The following is a 27,964-nucleotide window of genomic DNA, read 5'->3' as shown; positions in this document are numbered from 1 at the left end:
TTGGGTCTCATTTGGTTTTACTTAGAGTCAAGGTCAACTTACCTCATCAAGAGAAACTATCCTCTCTTTGGAAGTCACACCTACTCTACTACATACATACTTGGTCTTACACTTTGGACATGGCAAGTACACCTTAGATTCATTTACATTCCCTTCAACTCTTGGTCTGCCATACTCTTTCCATTTTTCATCTAGTCTCTCACATCTTGGTCAATACCTAGTTCATGGTTGAAACCCGTCTTCAAAAATCTAGGAGAGAAACTAAAGAGGCTCAAGAGTCCGCAAACATGAGTTCTTATGAGTATGACAATGATATCTTTTTCAATTCTGATCATACTACATTACCCGACATGGATGTCTATAGAAACATTCCAAATGTTGAGAACATGGACACTATAAACAACAATGTTACACAAAATGACAATGTGGACAACTTTTCAGTACATTCAACAGATGTGGAAGAATCCATTATGAATCCCCATTTCAATCGATTGGTTGAGGAAATAATGAGGAGGGATAGACAATACTTCTTACAAATGATGGCACAAAGTGGAGCCAAGATACCTCATGATTTTGACATGTCTCAAATAATGGAAAATCGACCTTTGCAACAACCGCACTCCAATATGGATCAAAGGAGACCTAATAGTGGAGGAAATAGAGGACCACACATGGTACCTGAATCACCATCAGCTTTGCTTCAAAAACCAGAGGTCCCACATACACATGGTCAAACATATGATACTCACCTTCGCAGACCATTATGGAAGTCTTATGGAGAAAAATATGCTCAATCACATATCAATGCTAAGGATCAACCACCAAAACAATTGGATGTTCAAAGGCATGCTCAAAATTTGGACACAAGGAAACCTCATGTCAAATTTGGGGGCAACACAATGGAACATGACATGCCTGTAGAATATGGTATACATGCACAAAATAGATATGGGATTCCTCAACATGAATCTATACCAAGTGGTCCATATACGCAGCATCATTACAAACCTCCTCCATATGAACATGTGTATGATCAATATCATCCATATATGCAACATGCTCCTCCTCCAATTGGTGCCTCAAGCATGGGGTGTGGTCCAAGAAGTTGATCTCAACCTAAGAGCGATTTGGAGCAACAAATCAGGGACTTACAAAAGAAAATGGAGGACATAAATACACCAAAGCCAACATACACAATGAGAGACATATGTCCTTATCCATTTGACAAGAGCATTCCAATGCCTCCATTTCCTACACATTTTGTGATGCCTAAATTTGACAAGTATAGAGGAAAAGGGGATCCTAAGGCACACATAAGACAATTTTTCACAGCTTGCATTGAGGTAGCAGCAGAAGAGACATATTTGATGAGATTATTCCCACAAAGCTTAGGTGATCAAGCTATGGAATGGTTCTCCCAACTTCCACATAGAATTAAGTCATGGGGTGACTTAGCAGAGGCATTTATTCAACACTTCTCCTACAACATAGAGACAGACATATCAGTCACTACTTTGTGCAATACTAAGCAAAAAGAGGGAGAATCTTTTGCATCATTTTTACAAAGATGGAGAAATCTAGCCAGTAGATGCTCTTGTGAAATTCCACAAAAACAAATGGTAGAAATGTTCACCCAAAATGTTAATAAAGAGATTGGTTATGACTTAAGGAAAGCTTGTTTGTCCACCTTCAAGGACGTCATTGAAAAAGGCTTAGTGATAGAAAAGGTCCTAATTGAACAAGGAGTCATTAAGATATTCAAGGAAAACAAAGATGACTTTAAAGGAAAAGACAAGCCGAGATTTTGGAATAAAAACAAGAATACGGTCAATGATGGTGTTGTCGATGTCAACACAGTGCGACCCAAAGTCATCTTTTCTGGATCAAGTTCTACAAACAATCAAGTGAATACTCAAACAACTTCTAGATCACGAAGGAAGTATACCCCATTGGGAGAATCACTTTAGTCAGTTTTCAAGAAGTTAGTGGCAAACAAGGTGATCACAATTCCAGATTTCCCGCCATATGAACCAAAGGTCAAACCAAATTGGTGGAATGATGATGAGTATTGTGAATTTCATAAGAGCAAGGGTCATAAGACAGGAAATTGTCATCGATTGAAGAACATCATACAAGATCTCATTGATAGAGGTGATATTGAGATTGAGGGACATTCATCCAATCAAGAACATGAGATGTTTAAGGAACCATTCCCAAAACATGACAAGGGAAAAGCTAAAGCCACAGATGACCAGACCAACTATACTAGAGCATCCTATAACTATGATTCAACTATCAATCACATCTCGATGGACAATTATGTCTCTACTATTATCATCAAGGACAAAGGGTCTGAGAATTCTACTCAGAGACCCAAGATTGTCCTAAAAGGTGTTGGATCTTCTTCTGAACCTACCTCTGAATGTCATGTTACAACCCGTCGAGGTAAAATCACTTTGCAAGGTGCTCTAGCTAAAAACACCGCTTCCTCATCAACCAAACCTAAGTATGACCTTGTAGAACAATTAGGGAAGACACCCACGCTCATCTCCATTCTTGAGCTATTACGCATATCTCCTGCACATAAAGCCATTCTTGACAAAATCTTGAGAGATACTGTTGTTCCTACTGATCTGAACGTGGACCAATTTCAAGCCATGGTGGGATACCTTTCCATTCCACACTCCCTTACATTCACAGAAGCCAATGACGCATCCGTAAGTCAGCCACATAATGCACCATTACACATTGAAGCCTTCATACACAAACATCGAATAAAAAGAGTCTTGATAGATGGAGGAGCAGGTCTAAACATTTGCACATTAAGCACTATTACACAATTGGGATATTTTGATAAAGCTGTGAATTCTACAAATCAAATCACCATTAAGGCTTATGATGACGAAGAGCGTTCATCCAAGGGCACGGTCACCTTACCTCTCAGAGTTGGGCCAGTTACAAAGGATGTGGTTTGTCAAGTCCTGGATTTAAATCTCACTTATAACATATTGTTAGGATGTCCTTGGATTCATGAAATGAGGGCAGTCCCATCCACATATCACCAATGCATTAAGTTTCCTCATAATGGAGTCGAAGTTACAGTTAATGGTGATCCTAATCCATTCATATACTGCAATAACCTGAAATCAAAGACAGAGACCATCATTCCCAGTAATCGTGAGGCTGTTCCTTCATCGGCATATATTGATCCTGAGTCATTAAAACCTTCGACATCAAAACAAGGTGAGCTTAAAGGCAAATTTCAGGACAAAGGCATGGGGGAATATACTTTCAATCAGACCATGTACTTACGACAAGTCATGAGTTCCCCAAAAGAATATGGAAGACCACATCCTAACAAGCAAATATCCATCATGATGCTCAAATGGGACCCTACTACCTTTCAAAGATGGGGTGAACTAGAAGAGGAAGATTTATATAAAATGCTTTTCAGGGACAATAAAGAGGAAACACAAGATCATATCAACCTACCTTGTGAGAAATATGGCAAAGGCTTCAAAATGCTACAAAAATTCGGGTATGATGGAAAAAGCCCTCTGGGGTTACGCAAGGAAGGCATCATAGAACCTTTACAACCTGAATTGACCTTCAAAAAGGAACGCTCGAAAGGAATTGGTTTCTTAACTTCCAAGATCCACACCAAAAGGATAGAAGAAGCCTTACAAATCAAAGCTGCCAAAGTGCAACAAGAGGATCGCTACTCCACAGATTCTAATGAATGGGAATGGGGTTCAGACAAGTCTTCCAGTGACTATGAGCTCACCAAGATATTTAGAGAGCCAGATGAACCCACAGAAGAAGAGGAATTTTATAACAAGTTCAGAGTTGGTCAAGACACAACCCAGGAGGATTCTACACAGTCCCTGTCTCAAGGTTCTAGGTTGAAATAACATAGGATGAGAACACCTGTCCCAGAATGCGCTACTAGTGATGATAATTCAGATTCGCTCGTGATCGAGACTGATGAGGAGAGTGCCATCGATGACCTCGATAATTACCTTGACATACCTGAATATAATCACATCTTCACTCTTAGCTCCCCTAACTTCGAAGAAATTAACGACCTTCCCCTTGTTCATCACCAACTCATTGACTGGGATCATGAAGGACCTACACAGTTGGATACATTTCAAAATGATGAAGCTTTTATTGACTATCTAGGCATACGAGATGATCTTCCCCCTGGAGACCATAAAGCGGGATACACTATAGAACTCAATAGCGTGGCATATTTTGGTGAGGGTGTCGGACCTTCCAATCGCAAAAATGTGAAAATAAGAACAAATCAAGGGTCTTATGGCAAAAACCACACTGTGGCACTATCTGACCCCAAAAAAGTAAAAAGAAAGGACGTATCTGAGGGTGAAAACCTCTCTGAGGCGCCCGAAGATGGAAGGCTCGACATTCTCCCAGCATCATATGAAGAAAAGTCATCCATGTTGGTCGAGGACACTATCAAAACAAACATTGGTACAGAAGAGGTTCCACACAACATATTCCTAGCTCAATCATTGACAGAGTCCGAAAGGTCAAAATTCATAAGTTTCTTCAAAGAACGACAAATTAATTTTGCCAGGTCATACGTTGATATGCCTGGATTGGATCCGGATTTGGTAATGCATCATCTGACAGTCAAACCGGGGGCGAAACCAGTAAAACAGAAATTAAGAAAAATGCATCCACAAGTGGCACTACTAGTCAAAGCGGAACTTGAGAAATTACTCGATGTCGGATTCATACGCCCAATTGATTATCCTGAATGGATCTCCAATTTGGTACATGTCAATAAACCAGATCGCAGCATCAGAATTTGCACGGATTTCAGAGACATCAACAAAGCTTGTCCAAAGGATGACTTCCCATTACCAAACATTGACTTGATTGTTGATCTCACAGCAGGTCATGAAATGCTATCATTGATAGATGGATTCTGTGGTTATAATCAAATAAGGATCGCGCCCGAGGATCAACACAAAACATCATTTACTTGTCCGTGGGGAACTTTCTGCTAGAATGTCATGCCTTTCGGGCTAAAGAATGCAGGTGCTACATATCAAAGAGCCATGACTACTATCTTTCATGACCTCATGCATGTAACTGTGGAAGATTATGTTGACGACCTCTTGGTCAAATCAATAGACAAAAATACACATTTGGACATACTTTCAGTTGCCTTTGATCGGTTGGAAAAATACAAAGTAAGATTAAACCCCAAGAAATGTGTCTTTGGAGTAACCTCCGGGAAACTCCTAGGATTCATTGTATCCAAAAGAGGAATTGAAGCGGATCCAGCAAAAGTCAAAGCTATCTTGGAAATGCAACCACCAAGAAATATCCGTCAACTTCGATCCTTACAAGGCAGACTCCAGTCCATCCGAAGATTTATAGCACAACTGGCAGATAAGTGTAATCCATTTCAGCACCTGCTACATAAAAACATCAAATTCAAATGGGATGACAACTGTCAACAGGCTTTCCAGACGCTCAAAGATTATCTTCTAAATCCGCCAGTTCTGATGCCACCGGTTCCAGATCAACCACTGTTATTATACATTTCAGCTACTCCAATAGCATTGGGGGCACTCTTAGCGCAACAAATTGCTGAAGGCAAGGAAAAAGCAATATATTATATCAGTCGCACATTGGTGGGATATGAGCTAAACTACACACCAATTGAGCGCGCATGCCTCGCTGTGGTCTTTGCTTCACAGAAATTAGGACATTACATGCTCACTCATAAGACTAAGTTAGTTGCAAGGATAGATCCATTGAAATACCTTCTCAATAAGGCAACACTTACCGGGCGACTGGCAAAATGGGTAATGATACTGAGTGAATTCGACATCGAGTATGTGGACAAAAAAGCAATAAAAGGACAAGCCATTGCAGATCAATTAGCAGATGCTCCCATGATAGATAATGTTCCTCTAAGTTCAGAATTTCCAGATGAATCCATTTTGACAATTTCACATGCAAAACCATGGCAACTATACTTTGACGGCTCATATACACAGCATGGGGCAGGAGCTGGCATCCTCTTTATAACTCCTCAAGGGGATTCTATACCAAAATCATACCGCTTATCATTTCCTTGCACTAATAATGTAGCGGAATATGAGGCATTAACAACAGGATTACGAATTGCAGTTCAATGGAAGATCCAGGAACTTTGTGTTTTTGGGGACTCCCAACTCATTATCCGTCAAGCAACTGGTGATTATCAAACAAAAGATGAAAAGTTAATGCCTTATAAACAAATGGTGGATGGTCTGAAACAACATTTCACAAAGATAGACTTTGAGTAGATACCAAGAGAGCAGAATCGTGCCGCAGATGCCATGGCTACAATTGCTTCACTGATCGATCTACCTCCAAACGAGACCTGCTATGAGTTCTTGGTGGATAACCTTTTGGTCCCTTCATATGAAATCATGCCTACTGAGATGATATGCATTGTCAGTCCCGAATCCCAGTTATATGGTTCCATTTTCACATACCTACGAGACAATACTTTACCTCCTAATCTATCAAATAACCAACGTCGCACTTTCATTCGCCAATCCTCTCGATATGTCATTTTAGCTGATATCCTATACCGGTGAGGTCTAGATGGCACTCTTCTTAGATGTTTAGAAAGCGACAAAGCCCAGATTGCGTTACGGGAAGTGCATGAAGGGATATGTGGTCCACATGCTAGTGGTCCTACCTTGGCCAAGAAACTCATCAGGACTAGATATTACTAGCCCAATATGGAGAAAGACTCATATCAGTTTGTCAAGAAATGTAAGCAATGTCAAATTCATGGAGATCTCATACATGCGCCAGCACAAGAACTTCAACCGCTTGCGTCTCCTTGGCCCTTTTGTCAGTGGGGACTCGATCTCATAGGCAAGATTCACCCTCCTTCTTCCAATGGTCATAAATTCATTATCACTGCCACAGAGTATTTTACAAAATGGATTGAAGTCGTGCCTCTCACACAAGTTACTGGAAAACAGATTGCTACATTCATCCTTAACTATATCATTTGCCGATACGGTATTCCTGTTTCCATTATCACTGATAACGGGCGTCCCTTCAAAAATCAGGATGTTCGCGAACTCTGTGACCGCTTCCATATCTCCCATCGTTTCTCCACACCATACTACCCCCAAGGTAATGGCCAAGCTGAGGCGTCTAACAAAACAATCCTTAAAATCCTAAAGAAGACAGTCGACGATGCTGGTCATAATTGGCATATTCAACTTAATCCTGCACTTTGGGCCTACCGCACAACTGTTCGTACACCTACAGGAGCTACACCCTATTCACTAGTCTATGGTTCTGAAGCCATCTTGCCTATTGAGGTCGAGCTACCCTCTTTACGGGTCTCTTTGCAAAACATCATCAGTGATGAAGACTACAGGGTCTCTCGCTTACAAGAGCTGGAACTATTGGATGAACGAAGACAAACTGCTTTTAATCATCTCAAGGCTTACCAACAACGAATGAGTCGCAGCTACAATCACAAGGTCAAGCCTCGCACATTTGAGGTAGGTGACTTAGTTCTCAGAGAAAATCCTAAAAATCAACAAGACAAAGAGAAGAAGGGCAAGTTCGAACCAAACTGGCTTGGTCCTTACATTATTACAGCAGCATATGGATCTGGTGCATATCAGCTCTCAACTACAGAAGGTGAACATTTAGAGGATCCTATCAACAGCATGCACCTTCGCAGGTTCTACACATAGCTCTTCAGAGTATCCTAATTCAAAAATACAAAAAAAAAAATTATAAAACAAAAAAATCGTTACTTGGTGAAAACCTGGCAAACAGGCGCCTTGTGACACAAAAAACATTGAAAAATCAAAAAAAGTAAAGAGAAATAATTTCGTCCAACGGTGAAAACCACTTCGGTGGCGCCCTGGGCAAGTACCATGGTGAAAAATGGGTCACCAACGCCATGTGTAGAGACATTGCTCCTCCCTCCTTCAGGATTCTCTTTCATCATTTCACTTTGCACACACTCACAACCTATCCATTCATAATAAACTTACCCATTCCCATCATGGCTTGTGATTGATCTACCCAAAATTGGTTAGCCATTCATAACAAACCCCCCTTTTTCCATCCATAATAAATCAGATCCTATCTGTGGCTAAGGCAAATCCTACATCTAGTGATGGGTGTGGAGCTGAGAACATCACATGTTTTGAGGAGTACAGTTTCTTCCAGCTTCCTTCAGTCTATTTGCGCACAATCCGCAATAAAGCAACATTTGCATCACAGATCTGCAATAAAGTTTCATCTTCTCCACAATAAAGTATCGGTTTCATGGATTCAGTCAGTTTCAGATGAGACACAGCAGCAACAATGGGCTTCAACAAATCAAATCTTTCAACAGACTCAGACAACATTATGGTTCAGTGCTATCTATCCTTTCTATGAAAGTAAACATTGTGACCACAATCAAATAAGACTTATACAGGTGACAAGAGACACTAAACTTGAAGACTACAGTGGGTGTTGGTGTCAAGTCTTGGTTTTCTTTTGATTTTATCTTTCTGGTGACATGTCTTTTAGCTTTTCCAGGATGTCTTTGACTAGAGATTCTATCTCCAGGATGTCTTTGACTAGAAAGGCGAGGATGGGGTATCGTCACCTATTTGTATTTGCTGTCTGTGAATTGTCTCTTAGTAATGCTATGACTTGTCCAAGGATATGAGGACACTAAGAGTCTAGTATGAACTGGGGCATTCCTTGTTTGTGACTGTCTTATCTCCATGCAAACAGGTACAATGACTTTCTGGGTCGAACATATGCCTCGATTGTCATAACCTATCGTGCTATAATAAAGCTCAATGATGATAATGCGCAAGAAGCTCTTTCACTTTCATATCTTCTGTCTTTCATCCCCATTTCTTGATTGACTTCCATCATCCTTCTCGAGTCCACGTAGCCTGCTATCACATGACTGAGTATAATGACACACCAAAAACATTTGCATTTCATGTAGTTGCACCTACATTACCACATATAAGCATTTCATACATACATATAGATATCACAACTGCATCACATCCTGCACACAACACTTGTTAGCACAATTTACATTTGCATTATCATATTCATCTACATTACATACATTCACATTTGCATCATGCATACACATATAAAACATAAAAGAACAAAAAAAATAAAAAATAAAAAAATATTGCATTGCATCATATACATATTTGCATCCATATCATAAGCATCACATAAGAACATCTCATCACATAGGTACACATGCATATAGCTGCCGCAAAGATGAATCATCTCATATATATAATCAAAAGTGTCATGATACAATGATGTCAAAATCATATGGCTACAAGCACCCGCAGGTGTCTACAATACAAAAATGGTACAAAACTGATACATAGGGAGCCCTCTAAGGCTATGATGAACTCTCTCCCTCAGAGCCGCCTGGCCTCGGTGGAATCTGAGCCCCTGAAGGACCCGCCCCAGGATCATCCCTCCTGTCTCCTCTATCTGGTGGTGGTGGAGGACCCATGACCCCACCACTCGATGCCTATCTCCTCCAGCTCCCTCCCATAGCTGTCGCTGTACGCGACGGTCTATGGAAGCTCCTCGCCTGCTGATCTGCTGGCACTGCACCATAGTAGAGGTCCCTCCAGTAGGCTATCTCCTCTCCTGCCCGTAGAACATAAACATATCTGGCCCCTGTGTCCTCTGCTACCTGCCTCCCAGCCCTCAGTGCTGTCTCAGCCTCTGTGTAGCGCTGGATAGCCTGATCCCGCTCTCGCTCAGTATCCCTGAGCCTAGTCCTGAGCTGATCCCTCTCCCTCTCCAGATCCTGGATCTCATCTGCCTGGCCCTGGCAGATCTCCCTTAGATCCAGCAGCTCAGCCTCCATTGGGTCAACCCCTCTGCCTCTGCCCTTGCCTATGGCTCCTCCTCTGCGGGTGCCTGCCCCTGTACCTGCCCCTGTGCCTGTACTGGTACTTGTACTGGTACCTGTCTCTGTCCCTGTCCCTGTATCTGCACCTGCCTGGGACCCTGTGCTGCTGGCACTTGTAGCGGAAATCCACCGCGACCCCTCACCACCCGAGCCTGCCTCTCCTCTCCACCCTCCCTCCGAGGTGCAACTCGTCTCTCTCCAACTACTCCTCTCCTCCTCCGTCGGCCTCGGCCCCCCTCGCCTCCACCATCATCCTCGTCACCACCACCATCTCCCTCCAGTGCCTCTCCTGGATCTGTCAATCGAGGGAATGGATGCTCTACCCAATATGCTGTATACTCTGCATCCATCCCGACATCCTCGATCTCAGGCCACATGTCCCAAGGTAGAGGTATCATCTCCACCAGCTGAGTCACTGCCTGATCATATGACAGTAGCAGCCCAAACTGTGCCTGATCTCTGACTGTGCAGGCATACATGCCTGATCCCCGGGGCATCCTCTGAATCCGGCCAAACTGTCGGCCAATCCTGTCTACCAGCTGCCTCTCTAGCACATAGGGCGTCCGCCCAATCAGGTACCTGCTCTGAAAGGTGTACGGTAGCTCAACTGCGTCATCCTCCCACTGCTCACAGCCCAGATATGGTCTCCATATGACCTCATCAATGTCATCAATCACTCGCCGCCAGTACTCTAGCCTGCCAATCCGTGGCTGTGATGTGATCATATCATACAAATGCACAAAGCTGTGTCCATGACCTCTGCCCCTGAAGTGTATCAACCACAAAACCCTAGCCTAACAATCAACAAAGATCCACCATAACATATGAAGATTACCTAAGACAATGCAAATCACATGAAATCACAAAGGTTATACCATCACATGTCCAATAGGGTTTTGATCTCCATTCTTCCTATCTCCATTGATCTTGCTTGATATATTTGCTCTCAGATTTTATGTGCACAAGAGCTCAACAAAGAACGGAATGTGGTTGCAAGTAGGATCGTAGTGTAGTCAATTGATCAAGTCATTAGCTCCTTAGGGTTATTAGGGTTTGATAATGAAGGAAGCATCTCCTTATATAGAAGACACTATATGAAATGGAGGGATAAGATTGAGAGGTGTAAAAGGAGGTCGGCTATGATTAGAGGGTAGGTAAAAGAAATAATAAAATAATGAAAGGGGTAGGTAGTGTATGAATTAAGAGATGAATGACATGTGTCATAGGTAGAAAAGGTTAATGAATTAATTAAATAAATAAAGATTTATTTAATTAATAGAAGAAGTGGGATCAATTAAATAAATAAGATATTTATTTAATTTAGGAAAATGATAATTTAAATAAATAAATGTATTTATTTAAATGAGAAATAAGGCTAGAAGAGGATAAATGAATTAATTAAATAAATAAAGATTTATTTAATTAATAGAAGAATTAAGCTTAGATAATTAAATAAATAAAATATTTATTTAATTAGACTGGACAATTTTAGGTGTCTACACTATCATACTCAATTTAAAAAAATTATGATCCAAAATGAAGGATTGAAAAATTCCTCCATTACAAGTTATTTCATAGTGGCCTAAAGGAGGAAATTTAAGGTGAGGCCAAAATGTTTAAACCCAAGGATATCATGGTAACTATTAGTTTGGTGAAACTTATTGAAGTTATGATCATAGTTCAACATGAATTCTTCAAGTTTGTTCTATAAAAGACCAATATATTGAAACATCCTATGACAACCCCTGACCCTCACTCAATACCTATGAAACATTTGAATGAACAAAAGATGTGCAAGTTTTCTAGGAAAAGGAGATATATTCAATTAGGTTGTTACATAAAATATGTTCAATTATTTTCTCAATTCAAGTATAGATCTGTATTCAAGGAGAAAAACATTCAAGCATTCAACTTTGTTGCAACAATCATGATCAAGTACAGTGTGTTTTCATATGATGAAAGCATGCACTAACATATTGGATAATTCATTCTATCAACATCAACCCTTGTGTGAGATTCCATGCCAAAGGTTTTGTACTTGAGGTAACATAAATGTCAATTCAATATTTTCATTATTGTTTAGCCTCTATCCTCCCTAGGACACATCTTTTTTCTATCATTGTAGCTATTGTGGAGGTAGGAACATCAATTTGAGGTTTCACTAATGTAAGTCCCTATAAAACACAACCCTTCTTCCTCAATTTTCATGTGTGCAGGTTCATATTCAACAACAAAAATAGTATATCAGTACAAAGAAAACTACTATATAGATTACAATAGACTTCGAACAAGCAAAAACGCTCAAATTATTTCACTGGGTGCAGCTATCCTGTGTTCTAATTTTAACTTCTATGAGATGAAATTTTAGAGTCTCTTGAGTGCATTCCAACTATGTTAGTTTCAAACACCTTCAAACTAGGACACACCCAACGTCCATGTCTAATACTTTCTACTCTAGATTTCATATCTATGTTCCTCTTTATAGTTGTATTGCTATCATGAACCCTAGATCTCAAACACACTTCACAATCTCAATTTCATTGCAACGAACGTACATACTCCCAACATTCATCTCTCCTATCATGGTTGTAGTTGAACCTATTCACTTTCCAATGCTATGCTATGAATATTTATGATCTTAGTTTGTAGATATAGGCCTAGGATCTTATTTTCATACATATCACACATCAAAATATATCCCCCTACGAATACTTAGTTTTGTAAAATATTGAGAGAAATTTTAACCTAGGAACTATTTTGCCAAGGGGTTATTTTGAGAATGACTAGTCCTTGTGTGATGGGATGGGGTTTGAGATAGACTAGCCTAGTCTATGCTCTTGGATCCTTCCCTTGGATCACTTGATGTTCTCTTCACACCCTAGGGTCTCTAGGACTTCCCTTGCTTGAGGAATCCCTTGACCTTGCCCAATCCACCCACTAATGAGTTGCAATGCTACTCCTAAGGTCTCACCTACTCATGAGACTCAAAACCCCTTACTATGGCTAATAAGGGCTTGGCTTGTCCTACTGCTTCCTAGGTCTTAGCAAGGTTAGGTCAGGTCTATTTCATGGTTTTTCCACCCATTCATGTGCCCCCAAGAGGTTTCAAGATTCCAATCCCTTACCGATTTCACTATTTTGTGTTTTTTCCTACAAAATAGGGCTACAAGGATTTTGACCAATTAGGCCTCCTACCCGGTCCTTTAGGGCTCCCTCTCAAAAATGATGCACTTGCTTGTGAAACTTCCTAAAAGACCTACTATTCATTTGGAAAGGACTCAATTATTTTCCGAGTTTTAGGCCTCCAAGTGTCCGTACACTGCCCTGAGTGGATTTTAAGGTTTTTGAGGGTTTTTAGGAGCGTTTTTAGGCCTGCCAGGGACATAGTGTAGGTTTGTTGCTCTTGCCACCTTGTTTGGATTGGTGGAAGCTCCTCCTTAACACCAAAGATGCTTCACTCACCCCTCTACAACTCCTCCAAAGGGTGCCTTCTTCTCTGACCTTCCTTGCTCTCCAAGACCTCTGCAACTTGACCCTTCCTAGCCGGGCACTATCCAGTCTCACCTAGGAGTGGGCCTTTGTTTGGCCTCCTTGCATTTTAAAGGGCCTTGCTTCCATTTAACTATAGTACAACATCTATACTCTCATTCCCCATGGTTTCATGGTGATTCCACAATGGGGAATGGATTTATGAGCCCATTTATTCAAACCAGTCCAAAACTAGACAGAGAAAAGATAGTTTACAAAGATTTAAAAACACACCACACTTGCCAGATAAAAACCTAATCTATATGCTCAAAATGAAATTATTTACACCATAGAAGACACTACACATATTTTTTCTCACAAATCAATCCTTTAACACTCTTCCTTTACTCCATTTGTGCCGAATGGCAACAAAATTGCAGTCACAGTCAGTCAGTTTGCTTGGGCCATACAATGTCTGACATCCAACCCATTAATTTAGGGTTTGAAAATAATTATAATACCCTCTCCTCTGTCTGTTTTCCCATATTAGGGTTGTCCACGCCAAACTAAGAATTTTGGCTACTAGGTGAAAAAGTTGCTTGACAACTTTTAAAAGTTGTCATGCAACTTTTGCAACTTTTGAACAACTTTCCCAATGTTGCTTTTCTTGACTCCTAGACCCACATTGGACCAACTTAAGGACACTACCATGCTATGAAGGACCCCTAAACACCTCAAAGGCACACATATCCTCTATTTGCAAGAAAATCTCAATCTTGACTTATGACCCTAAGACCTCAACTAGGACCCTACCTAGGACCTATGAGCACATGACTCTTTATTTTATTTACAAAGGCTTCATAAAGAAGAAAGAACACAAAAAAAACAAATGGTGGGAGCCCTTTGAAGGGTGCTCTTGCACCATACTCCCCCTCTGCACACAACTAAGAAATATAAGAAGAGATGAGAGTCGGGTCTATGCCAAGTGTCTTGAACCTGCTCTCTTCAACCCAGGTAGCTTCAGACTCAGGCATATAGACCTGGTGTCTAGTAGACTTCTTCACCCTAGATTCCAAGATCTCCTCTGCTATAGGCTACTTCACTTGAGGTAAGGCATTCACATCCAAGTCTTGTAGTACCTTGGCTTGGTTCTCAGTCTGCCCTTCTATCTCACCCTTATACATGATCAGATCATCAACATTAAAGACTAGAGAAATGGATAAGTCTGAAGGAAGTTCAACCTTATAGGCGTTCTCACCATATTTTGCCAAAATTCTACAAGGTCCTACCCTCTTCACTTGCAGTTTGGTAGGCTTACCACTTTGCATCCTAGCTTTACTCAAATGGACCATCACCTAGTCACCCACCTTGAACTGAACCTCTCTCCTTTTCTCATCCATTTTGACCTTCATTTTTTGAGTGGATTCAAGGATGGATTTCTTGACTTGCTCTTGAACTTCCTTGATGGTTTGAGTGAAGTCCTTTGCTTTCCCACTCTTCATTTCCAAAGTACCAAGGTCTCTCAACTCACATACTCCCCTTGGATGTCTGCCATACACAACCTCAAAAGGACTTCTACCAGTGGTCCTATTCACACTGTCATTATTTGCATACCCTACTTGAGGAATGATTAGGTCCCATGTCTACCCATATTCCTTAGTTAAACACCTCAACAAGTTGCCTAACACCCTATTGATGACTTCAGTCTGTCCATCAGTTTGTAAATGGTAAGCGGAGCTAAATGACAAGTTAGTTCCTAGTCTCTTCCATAATGTTTTCCAAAAGTGGCCCATGAACTTGTTGTCCCTATCTGAAACAATGCTTAAAGGGAGTCCATGAATTCTAACAATCTCTTTGAAGAAGAGATGTGCAACATAGCTAGCATCATGTGTAGTCTTACATGGAATGAAATGGCTCATCTTGGAAAATGTATCTACTACCACATAGATGTTGTCCATACCTGTCTTTGTCTTGGGAAGTCCTACTACAAAGTCCATGCTTATGCATTCCCATGGTCTATTTGGGACCGACAATGGTTGATAGAGACCAGCATTGCTTGATCCTCCTTTTTCTCTTTGACACACACTACATTGCTCCACATACCTCTTCATATCTCTTGGCAACTTTGGCCAATAGTAGTACCTCTATACTAAATCCAAGGTTTTGTTGACTCCAAAGTGTCCACTTAAATTGCCATTATGTTTCTCTTGGATGAGGTTTTCCCTCATGGATCCTCTTGGTACACACAACTAATTACCTTTGAACAAGAGACCATTTTGGAGAGTGTAATCTGCATACTCACCATGGAAATGGTTCTCAAACTCCTTGCAAACCTTGTAAGCTAATGAGAAGTCTTCATCTCCTTCATAGAGGTCCTTGAAACCTTCTATTCCCATGCTCTGCAACTATAGCTCTTGAACTGTCAACAACTTCCTGCTTAATGCATCTGCCACCTTCTTGAGTTGCCCCTTCTTATGCTTGATGGTGAAGGTGAAGGATTGGAGATATTCCATCCATTTCAAATGCCTGTTGCTAAGCTTCTCTTGAGTGTTAATGTAACTCAATGCTTGGTTGTCTGTGAACACCACAAATTCCTTTGGAAGTAGGTAATGCCTCCATTTCTTTAGAGACTGCACTAATGCATACAACTCTAGGTCATAGGCTGAGTACTTCTTCTTTGCTTCATTGAGCTTCTCATTGAAAAATGCCACAGGTCTTCCCTCTTGACTCAATACACCCCCTACTGTAATTCCACTTGCATCACACTCCAATGTGAATAGCTTATCAAAAGTAGGTAGGAGAAGGATAGGTTTTGTGGCTACTTCTTGCTTCAATAATTGAAATGCTTTGTCAGCCTGCTCAATCCATTTAAACTTAGTTTTAAGGCCTCATTTTATGGTGTCTAGGACTAGTGCACATATGCCACTGAAGTTCCTCACAAACTTTCTATAGAATTGGGCTAAACCACGGAAACTCTTAACTTCAGTCCCTGTTCTAGGTGCAGGCCAATTCAAGATTGCCTCTACTTTGCTTGGATCCATCTTCAAGGTTCCCTTAGACACCACAAATCCTAAGTAGGCCAACTCTTGCTTCAAGAAGTCACACTTCTCTAGGTTGATGGATAACTTCTCCTCATGCAACCTCTCTAAGACTAACCTCAAATGCTCAAGGTGCTCCTCTTTGGTTCTGCTATAGATGAGAATGTCATCTAGGTACACCACCACAAATCTGCCTGTGAAGTCTTTTAACACCTCATTCATGAACCTCATGAAGGTGCTTGGGGCATTGGTGAGTCCAAATGGCATCACAAACCATTCATACAATCCTTCTGTGGTCTTGAAAGCAGTCTTCCACTCATCACCCTCCTTGATTCTAATCTGGTGATAACCACTTTTAAGGTCCAATTTGGTGAAATACATAGCACCTCCTAAACAGTCCATCAAATCCTCTATTCTAGGAATAGGAAACCTATACCTTATGGTGATCCTATTCATTGCCCTTGAATCAGTGCAAAGTCTCCACTTGCCTCCCTTCTTTGATGCTAGCACTACCGGGACTACACATGGGCTGATGCTCTTCTTAATCAGTCCTTGTTCCAATAACTCCTGTAATTGTCTGGCTACCTCCTTGTTTTGATCCGGTGTGACCTTATATGCAGCTTTTTTAGGTAGGGATGCTTCGGGAACAAAGTCTATTTGATGACTTATAGACCTTCTTGGTGGGAGTGTTGCAGGTGCTCCATCACTCACTATGTCCTTATACTCTTGCCACATTTGCTTCACCTCCTTGGGTACTCCTGTCTGCAACTTGTCTTCTTTCTCCTTTGGTTTCACAAAGATGGCACACTTCACTATCTCCTCCTCATGCAGCAAGTGTAAGAACTCTTTACCAGTAGCCAATAAGACACTAGGTGTTCTTGAAGTTCCCTCTTCATTCTTTGTCAAGGACTGAATCTTAAAGGTCTTGTTGTCCTTCTTGAATGAAATGGAGTTCTCCTCTCCATCATAGATCACCTTCCTATCAAATTGCCAGGGTCTACCTAGCAATAGGTGATAGGAATCCATAGGTAACACATCACAAAGGATCTTATCCTTGTATCCTCCAATAGAAAACTCTACCCAAATCTGTTCATTGACAAGCACACTTTGCTCATGGTTCAACCATGTCACCTTGTATGGGTTAGTGTGGGGTATCCTTGTAAGTTTCAACTTCTTGGTTGCCTCCTCTGATATTATGTTATCAGTTGACCCTGAATCAACTATCACCTTGCAAACTTTACCAAGGATCTTGCATCTCACCCTAAACAATGCTCTCCAATGCTTAGGTTCATTCTTGACTGGTTGTCTTATCAAGACCCTATTGAACATCAGATTTTCTCCACTCTCTGATTCAATATGGTCCACCTCAGGTGTCTTGCTGCTTGAAGATTCTTCATGTGCATAAGCAACCCTCTTTCCACTGTTTGATGAGGTAGGCTTGTTAGGGCATCTATATGTCGGGAGTCCCAATTGTCCACAGTTGTAACACTTCATAGTTGCAAAGTAGGAGTTACCCCTGCCGGTACCTCTACCCCTACTTGGACCACCTTGTGCACCTCTTCCTCTAGAATGACCCCCTCTGAGATTGGTTTCACTGCCATGTTCAGTCAACTTGGCTTCTCCTTGGTTCCTCTGCTCATTTGCCTTGCTTTGGTAACCACCCCGGTGGTTCATTTTTTCTCTACCTCTGCCTCTACCCCTGTTATTGGAGTCTCCTTTCCTTTTTTTCCTCTCTTCCACCTTGACAGCAAGATGATGACATTTTTGAACAGTAGTAGGAGTCCATAGGCTTATCTCCTCTTGAATGTTCCACTTTAGGCCGCTTAGATACCTACCCACCTTAATAGATTCATCTTCTTGGACTTTGGATCTAAGACAAAGTTTTTGAAATTCTTCGGTGTAGGAGGTCACATCAAGGTCTTTTTGCTTCAATCCCTATCTCTTCTTATGAAGTTGGACTTCATAATCCTCTGGTAAGTAGTTCTCTTTGGTCTTACTCACCATGGCCTTCCAATTGGCAATAGGTAGCTTCCCCATGCTAACTCTCTCTTCTTGCAGATACTTCCACCATGTCAAAGCTGCTCCCCTTAATCTTGATTTGGCAACCTTAACCTTTTGAGCCTCTATCACTCCCTCACACTCAAAGTGGTTTTCCATGCCCTCAATCCATTCCAGGACAGTGTCAATGTCCATCCTTCCACTAAAATGTGGCAATCCTTCAAAAGCTTTGGTGTTCAAAGCCTTAATAGCCTTCACAAATGGTTCTTCACTAAACAAGGGATCTGGTTCAGGTATAATGTCATCTATGTCTATGGTTTTCTTACCTTTATCCTTGGTGTTTTCTCCCCAAGGTCCTTGTGTCCTTTGATCCACCACTTCCTGCAGTTTATCCCTAATCTCACTTATAGCTTCTTCAAGGAGTCTATTCTTCTCCTTTTTCTCTTCTACCTCCCTAGCCAGCTCTGCATTAGTGACCATTCTACTCTCCCCTACTGATTCACCAGTATATAGAGACATACATAGTCCAACAAATCTTTAACAGGCTCTGATACCAATCTGATGGGATGGGGTTTGGGATAGACTAGCCTAGTCTATGCTCTTGGATCCTTCCCTTGGATCACCTGGTGTTCTCTTCACACCCTAGGGTCTCTAGGACTTCCCTTGCTTGAGGAATCCCTTGACCTTGCCCAATCCACCCACCAATGAGTTGCAATGCTGCTCCTAAGGTCTCACCTACTCATGAGACTCAAAACCCCTTACTATGGCTAATAAGGGCTTGGCTTGTCCTACTGCTTCCTAGGTCTTAGCAAGGTTAGGTCAGGTCTATTTCATGGTTTTTCCACCCATTCATGTGCCCCCAGGAGGTTTCAAGATTCCAAACCCTTACCAATTTCACTATTTTGTGTTTTTGCCTACAAAATAGAGCTACAAGGATTTTGACCAATTAGGCCTCCTACCCGGTCCTATAGGGCTCCCTCTCACAAACGATGCACTTTCTTGTGAAACTTCCTAAAAGACTTGCTATTCATTTGGCAAGGACTCAAGGATTTTCTAGGTTTTAGGCCTCCAAGTGTCCGTACACTGCCCTAAGTGGATTTTAAGGTTTTTAAGGGTTTTTAGGAGGGTTTTTAGGCCTGCCAGGGACACAATGTAGGTTTGCTGCTCTTGCCACCTTGTTTGGATTGGTGGAAGCTCTTCCTTCACACCAAAGATGATTCACTCACCCCTCTACAACTCCTCCAAAGGGTGCCTTCTTCTCTGACCTTCCTTGCTCTCCAAGACCTTTGCAACTTGACCCTTCCTAGTCGGGCACTACCCAGTCTCGCCTAGAAGTGGGCCTTTGTTTGGCCTCCTTGCATTTTCAAGGGCCCTGCTTGCATTGAACTATAGTACAGGGTCTGTACTCTCATTCCCCATGGTTTCATGGTGATTCCACAATGGGGAATGGAGTTATGAGCCCATTTATTCAAACCGGTCCAAAACTAGACAAAGAAAAGACAGTTTACAAAGATTTACAAACACACCACACTTGCCAGATAAAAACCTAATCTATATGCTCAAAATGAAAGTATTTACACCATAGAAGACACTACACATAGTTTTGCTTGCAAATCAATCCTTTAACACTCTTCCTTTACTCCATTTGTGCCAAATGGCAACAAAATTGCAGTCACAGTCAGTCAGTTTGCTTGGGCCATACAATGTCTGACATACAACCCATTAATTTAGGGTTTGCAAATAATTATACTACCCTCTCCTCGGTGTGTGTGCCCATATTAGGGTTGTCCACGCCAAACTAAGAATTTTGGCTACTAGGTGAAAAAGTTGCTTGACAACTTTTAAAAGTTGTCATGCAACTTTTGCAACTTTTGAGCAACTTTCCCAATGTTGCTTTTCTTGACACCTAGACCCACATTGGGCCAACCTAAGGACACCACCATGCTATGAAGGACCCCTAAACACCTCAAAGGCACACATATCCTCTATTTGCAAGAAAATCTCAATCTTGACTTATGACCCTAAGACCTCAACTAGGACCCTACCTAGGACCTATGAGCACATGACTCTTTATTTTATTTACAAAGGCTTCATAAAGAAGCAAGAACAAAAACAAAACAAATGGTGGGAGCCCTTTGAAGGGTGCTCCTGCACCATTGTGCTTCCTTGTTTCTATTGGTTTCTAAAAACATAGTTCTCTATGCCTTTACATTAATTTTCAAGAGTTGAAGAAAATGACTATGAAGGATATTTTTTTTATTCCAATAATTGATGAGCTCTTAGATCAACTCCATGAACTCACTTCTAGAAAAGGACATTCTAAATATAGCTATCTAAACTCAATATGGTCATAATCTACTAGATATATATTTTAAGGTTTGATGAATAAGATTTTATTCTCATTTCTTTTAAGTTTTATATTAGTCTTCTTTGACGATATGCTTATTAACAATTAGACATAGGAAGATCACTTATTATTCCTAGATTGAGACCTTAAAATCCTTTATGTTAACCAATTATGTGCCAAACACTTCAAATGCCTCTTTGGCCAAAAATAGATTGAATAATTAGGTAATTTATTTTTGAATAATTTGTGTTAGTAAAAATAACTAAGCTACAAAGAACTAGAAAAAACCTTAAACCTAAGCTTATGTATCATGGAAATAATTTTCTATATATATATCGTTGATTGCTTTTACATGATGTTATTTAGTAAGGATAATATATCTATAAGATCATCAACAGCAAACAAAGTGTATGCATGCCATAATCTATTGTAGCTAATTGATTTCACAAGCTTATTAATCAAATCTCATGTTTCTGTCAATTATCAACACTTTTGATACATGTACCATTGTCAACATAATATCTATTTTCATGTTGGAGTCAAAATGTGATTATCATACCTAAAGTAAAAGGATTGATAAATCTAGGGTCTAAAGATTGTGATTTAGAGGACCTTATGGTCTTAAGAAATTCTTAGACAAGCAAGATTAGAGAATATGGTTTGAAAATTAATAAATGCACACTCTAATGACAAAATAAAAAATATATACTTTAAAGGATAGGAGTTGAACAAAATAGTTCAAACTAAAATGTTATGAAATGAAGTAACCATGCATAAAGAATCAAAGGATGAAACCTTGATTAGATTAAAGGGTGAAATTATAGAGCTATGTCACACTTTTGACTAGGAAAATGATTCCACCCCAAAAAGTTTTGACTGAAACTACTTGACTCAAAACCATGCACGACATGTTTAGTTTTGGGCAAAATTGTTTCGCCCAAAACCATCAAATATATTTTTTAATTAAAAAACTAAAATGAGGTTTGATTTATATGTAATGTTTCAAGTGAAATACTTATGTTTGAAAATATTTCACCCAAAATTATCTACGTGGTTGCCTATGTGGCAACTTAACCCTTTTTTTGGGACAAATAATTAAAAAAAAACAAAAAAAAACTTAAACTGTAGATTTTTCCAACCAAGAGTACATTTATGAAAGTTTAAAAATACCCTTCTATAGAGCTTGGAGTATATTATATATTAGTTTTATGATGACAGTTTAAAAATTTATCATAAGTAGGTTTTTATAATTAAACATAAGAGTAATTAAAATTTAAAAATTATTATTTAAGAAATTAACAATATATGATGCACTCTAGAGGAGAGAATCCTCTCCACGAGTTGTAATTTTTTTTTAAATGATTAAAAAAAAATCTAAAAGTTGACATCCCATGAAAACTATGATGTTTTGATTAAGTTTGACTTTTAAAAATTATTGATTTTTTTTTTTGACATCCCATCCACTTCACTTTTAAAAATAGTAATTAAAATTTTTCTTATCATAAATTTATAAAAATATATCAAACTAATTTTTTTTAAAATCATCAAAAATAATCTACATTAAAGTTTCTATATTTCATTACTTTATATCATTTTAAAATTCAAATTGTAAATGCCAGTTATAGGTGTTGGGGTTGAAAATTTGTATTTGTGTCAGTGATTTCCTTTATGTAAAAGTGTCACACAATTTTGTAATCTTTTGCTAAACTATAGATTTTTTAAGATATTGAAATATGTATTTACATAGAACTAACTAAGATAAAGATCATTGAAATGTTGAGAGGGATTATTTTAGGCTTAACTAATGTATGGCAATAAGACAACTTAAATGGTTGGATAAGATATATGCTACAAAAATTTAAACTAGGATATGGTACTACATAAATGATATGAATCATGTGACAAAGCTTCTTTGAACTATATGATGCCTAAGATTAGGTCATGCTTACAATTCTATCCTTATACACATTTCTCCTACATGATTATGTTCACTATTGGCTTTCACCTTTAGTATCTGTAATATTTGTTTGCTTGCACTTAAGAAGTTGATGGTGTTGAAAAACACATTTTTGGGCTTATTATAGATAGAAGGAAGATTATTGACTTCCTTGATAATAGATAGTCAAGCTTCATATATGTGACAGTTGAAAAATGCATCATCGAAAAAATGCAAGAATGATAATGTGACTATATAACAAAACTTATTGCAACTAAATGCAAATAAAAGATCTTAATTACATGTGATGAAAATAAACTAAAACGATCTTAAATATACAACTCAAAAACTTTTATGTACAAACTTCAAATAACAACCATATTCTAAAAAGGGAGATTTAACTTTCAAATTAAGAAAACTGAACTACTAGTATCATTCTATTAAAGTGAGAAATTTATATGGATAGCCTACCTAGTAATAGATTTTGTCCTAATTTAGAGTGATAAGACTCAGTGAAAGAAATTGAATGTTAAGACTTTTATCGTCTACTTTTATACCTCATTCTAGATAAATTTGACCGTTATATTTTAGGCCCCCCTTTAACATCCAACACGTTTTGTGCCACCGACTTGAGGTGGGCGGTTGCAGAATTCTTTAATTCCTCCTTTAAATTTCAGTTTATAAAGTTAAAGGGAGTGGGACAGTCACCGGCCAATGTTAGGGGAAAGGACCCAGTAGTCGTGCACCCTAACTTCGCGCTTCTCAAAATCCTACTTGGAAATTTCAAATCACTCCGATTTTTTTACAGCAGCTTACTTGGCAAGTCCCCTGCTAATAACTAAGGTTTCAGGGCCACGTCATCAAATATGATGCCACATCAGCATGCTTTTTGCCAAGGTGTCCAAAACAGCCCCAAAAAAAAGTGAGACCAATAGGCGTGCAAAAGAGACCCCAATAGTTGTGCAGCTGACATGGCATCACCTGATTGGTTACTTTTTACAATATTAGTACATTTCTTAACAACTATTGGTACATTTCCTAACAACTGTTGGTACATTTCCTAACAAAAATTGATATTTTTTGTTTCAAACAATAGGTTTTATTTGTTCAATTTTTTGAACAAAAGGTATCAACAACCCTCACAACAATTGGTACATGCTCAACTACTGGGTCCTTTCCCCTAGTTGCCTTTGGTCAACCTCATCCAAAACGTATAACACTTTTTTCAGAATATGCGCGAATATACCTACGCCTTCTCTCTCCGTGTCCCTTCATTTTACGCCAACTCTCTCATGGACTGACGCGTGCATGGTACGTGCCTGTACTTCATTTGCTAGAGGTTCTAGGGTCTCGTGTCAGTATTTCATTTGCTACTGATTAAATTAATTGGATTTCAGATAAAGTGAGTAAAGACAAGGTTCAAGTTTCCACAGCCTATAAGAGTAGAAGATCATTACCCGCTTCCCACGACATCTCTCACATTGTTTGCAATACTTACAAAGACATTTTCTTTTCGGATTTGTTAAAGTACTGATCATGGCTACACAGTTTCCTTGTGAAATCTTTGCCGCAAAGATGGCCTCGCCTAATTGCGGGTACTCAAAAAGAGCTTACGTTACATTCCTGGCTGGATCAGGAGATTACATTAAAGGTGTAATCGGCCTTGCCAAAGGACTGAGGAAGGTCAAGAGTTTGTATCCTCTGGTCGTGGCGGTCTTACCAGATGTTCCACACGACCACAGGTTGCAATTGCGTAAGCAGGGTTGTATCGTTAGAGAGATCGAGCCCATCAATCCTCCAGAGAATCAAGTCCAGTTCGCCATGGCCTATTATGTTCTCAATTACTCCAAATTGCGCATTTGGGAGGTAAACAATTCTTCTGTTTTCTTTGTTTTCCTTTTTCCTGATTGATTATGATGCATCAGAACTCAAATTGAGATTTTGGGTTGTTTTTGACTTAATTTGGAATGTGCAGTTCGAGGAGTTCAGCAAAATGGTTTATCTGGATGCCGACATTCAAGTCTTTGACAATATTGATAATTTATTCGACATGCCAGATGGGTATTTTTATGCTGTCATGGACTGTTTCTGTGAGAAGACATGGAGTCATACTCCTCAATATAAGATTGGATACTGCCAGCAGTGCCCCGACAAGGTGACGTGGCCTGCTGAGTTGGAGCAAGAGCGCCCTGCTCTGTATTTCAATGCCGGAATGTTTGTGTTTGAACCCAGTAAATTAACCCTCGAGAACATGCTGGAATCTCTCATGTCCACCCCTCCAACGCCCTTTGCAGAGCAGGTATTTCATATTTGCTTTGTTTTATCCTTGCAAACGGAACTAATTTTCCAGATCCTGATATTGACCACAGTAACCCCTGTTTCTTTGCAGGATTTCTTGAACATGTATTTTCAGCAGGTGTACAAACCAATCCCTTTGACGTACAATCTAGTGCTGGCTATGTTATGGCGCCATCCGGAGAATGTCGACATTGAGAGTGTCAAAGTCGTGCATTATTGTGCTGCGGTAAGATTCTTTCTTCTCCATACTAAGCCTGCTGCGAGGTGTTTAAGGTTTCTGTAAATAACTGACAGTGAATTTTTACTGATTGATGTGCAGGGTTCGAAACCGTGGAGGTTCACCGGCAAGGAGGAAAACATGGAGAGGGAAGATATCAAGACATTGGTGGACAAATGGTGGGAAATCTTCAATGACGAATCGCTTGAGTTGAGATCAAATGGCGGAAATGCAGAGGAGAAGAGGAGATATGAAGCGGAACAAGTCTTTCCTCAGGCCCACGTATTGCCTGCTCCACCAGCAGCCTGAGAAAAACTAATCTCATGCTGCATTATAACAATATGTAAATTACAAAACAAAGTGATGAATTTGCCAATAGTAAGCCAGTAGCAGCCCTTGTTTTATTCAAACATATTACATACTGACAGAGAGAAAAAAACAAACAAATTGTTTTGATTTTTTGGGGGAAAGGATGCGCACGGCCGCCTATGCTTTCTTTCCTCGATAAAAATTTACCATATCTTACTGTAAAATTCATAAATATTACATTCATCCTTAGCCCATTCAATCAAATGCCATTTGAATTGGAAGATTCTTTTGTAATTTTACCATGATTGCCAAATGAGCTCGGCAATTTCACATTCGTAAGTTCAAATATAATTTATCTGATTGGTGTTTTTTTTATATTTCTTTAAATTAAATATAAATAATTATTAAAAGATTTTAGTTTTATTGATTGAACTAATCTTCATGTTGAGAAATATGTCTCCATACACGCACACACACTCAAAAATAAAAAAATAAAAAAATTCAAAGAAATTAAAATTGCAGCTAATTCCAAAGCAAACTCATATTAAATTCTCCAACATTGAAGTCTTGTTCTCATAACAACAATTTACACCAATTCTAACAAAGTTTCCTCTTTGCCCCTCAACTCAAACTTGTACTAAAAACAAACTATTTTCAAATTATACTAGATTCAAAATTACATTAGACAAAATTTTATGCTTTCTTTTGTTTAGAGCCTGCACTAAACCAAATCCTCTATTTTACTTTCCTTACGCATATTCCTTCATTATCTTCCCCTCTAATGTTCTTCTCCTGACACATTCTTCATCTTATATTAGCTATTAGCAAATTTCATTTTCATTAGATGCGTTGCTTCCTCTTCCTCGCTTCACTGGTGGTTACTTAAATCTGCAATTTACCCAAAGCATGCATTTCTTTCCTTTTCTATTTCCTCTGTATTTTTATCCACCCTCTTTTGTCTCTTTTTACACCATGTTACACGTAGCTCAGTTGTGAATTTCTTTTGTTCCCAAACATAAATCTGTGTAAGTATGCTATCTTATGTTTTGAAAGCTCCTTTATTCTTTCTTTGCGACTTTCCAACTATGATTTACTCTGTTCATTCACTAATTTGAGCGCAACTTATCTATTCTTCCTTAATTTTCCATGTTGTTGATCCTTTCTCCACCTATGTAGCAGTTCCACCACCTTTTGTATGGGAAAATGAGTATTCAGCTTTTAGAATGTACCAAAACATCATTAGACATCTTTTCTATTCAATGTAGTCTTCATAACTGTTGTTGGATCCCCTTCAATTTTGTGCTTCCTTTCCTCTCAATGATGTCTCTTCCTTAGTTTTGGGCACCTTGGTTCTTGTTTCTATCTACCCCAAATTTTAAAGCTTTTCAACTTGCTCATCAAGCTGAATGTAATTAGTTATTTGTTTATAAGCAATTGTAGATTTCAGTTACATTATTTCTTCTATATACTAACAATATATTATAGAACAAATACAAAGAAAAAATATAAAGTTGATGTATTCTATATTTTAAATATTATATATTTTTCAGCTTCATTATTGTTTTAATATTCCTTAACAAGTTATGTCCTTGCCTCTTTGTTAGATTGTGATTTAAGGGTCAGTGCAAGAAGATGAGTCCACTTTTTGGCCAAAAAGTGGAAGTGTTTTCCCTGATTTTCAGATTTTGTCTCATTTGAGCTTAAATTTTGAAATACTTGGAGATTGAATCTTGGAAAAAGTCAGTAATATAAAAGATAGCCCTCTGAGTCTACTTTCCAAATATGTAATTTATTTTAATACCCACATAATAAAAAATAACTTTTTGAATGGATTTCTAAAAACTATGTTTTAAAAATGCCTATTTCAGGACCATACCATGCATGTGTACGACCCACACTTTTTGACACAATTAAAATCATTTTGTCAAACAGTTTTGGGAAATGGTTTGTAACACACTGAAGATTGATGAGCAATTTTTTCTGTATTTTTTTTAAATTAATTTTTTAATGACCGTAATTATCTTTTTAAAAATTTGACGTATACGACCCACATAATTTGACATAAACTTAACATTTTTTTATTTATTTTTAAATAGAAAAGAATTTTGTGTAGATTGCTGACATATAATTTTTTTTTCAAAATTCATTAAAATAAAAAAGTTATCAAATTAACAAAATTAGTTAATATTTCAAGTTTATGGACCCGATTTAGTATAATTTAAATGAAAAATAGTTAAAATAATCAATTTTTATATAAATTTACATATTTACAATCTAGATAGTATAATCTGAAATGGGTTTTAATTTCGTATAAAAAGTCACTAATTAGAGGCACGTAAACTATTTCAGAAGTTCATATTTGTGCTTTCATTCATGGAGATTTGAATTT

General features: G+C 38.9%; 1 protein-coding gene across 2 annotated transcripts; it reads left to right on the top strand.

Moving 5' to 3' along the window:
- Positions 1–24,223: 24,223 nt before the first annotated feature.
- Positions 24,224–25,948, top strand: LOC131066628 (galactinol synthase 4-like). 2 transcript variants are annotated; one of them, XM_058001439.2, is made up of 4 exons: positions 24,224–24,617; positions 24,727–25,050; positions 25,141–25,275; positions 25,369–25,948. In XM_058001439.2, exons 1-4 carry the CDS (start codon positions 24,288–24,290, stop codon positions 25,573–25,575), a joined length of 996 nt encoding a protein of 331 aa, XP_057857422.1. In that variant the 5' UTR covers positions 24,224–24,287; the 3' UTR covers positions 25,576–25,948. The 2 variants fall into 2 exon arrangements, with proteins under 2 accessions (XP_057857422.1, XP_057857421.1); XM_058001438.2 differs by having other exon boundaries at positions 24,727–25,275.
- The last annotated feature ends 2,016 nt before the right edge of the window (positions 25,949–27,964 follow it).

Source organism: Cryptomeria japonica, chromosome 4 (genome assembly GCF_030272615.1).
Source record: "Cryptomeria japonica chromosome 4, Sugi_1.0, whole genome shotgun sequence".
In the NCBI taxonomy this organism is placed as follows: domain Eukaryota; kingdom Viridiplantae; phylum Streptophyta; class Pinopsida; order Cupressales; family Cupressaceae; genus Cryptomeria; species Cryptomeria japonica.
Note: the sequence above shows the minus strand (reverse complement) of the source record. Positions and strands in the feature narration are given on the sequence as shown.

Coding starts and splice junctions, on each gene's coding strand:
- LOC131066628 (XM_058001438.2), top strand. CDS start 24,288: ATGGCTACACAGTTTCCTTGTGAAATCTTTGCCGCAAAGATGGCCTCG. Junction 24,618..24,726: donor CCAAATTGCGCATTTGGGAG/GTAAACAATTCT, acceptor TGGAATGTGCAG/TTCGAGGAGTTCAGCAAAAT. Junction 25,276..25,368: donor TCGTGCATTATTGTGCTGCG/GTAAGATTCTTT, acceptor ATTGATGTGCAG/GGTTCGAAACCGTGGAGGTT.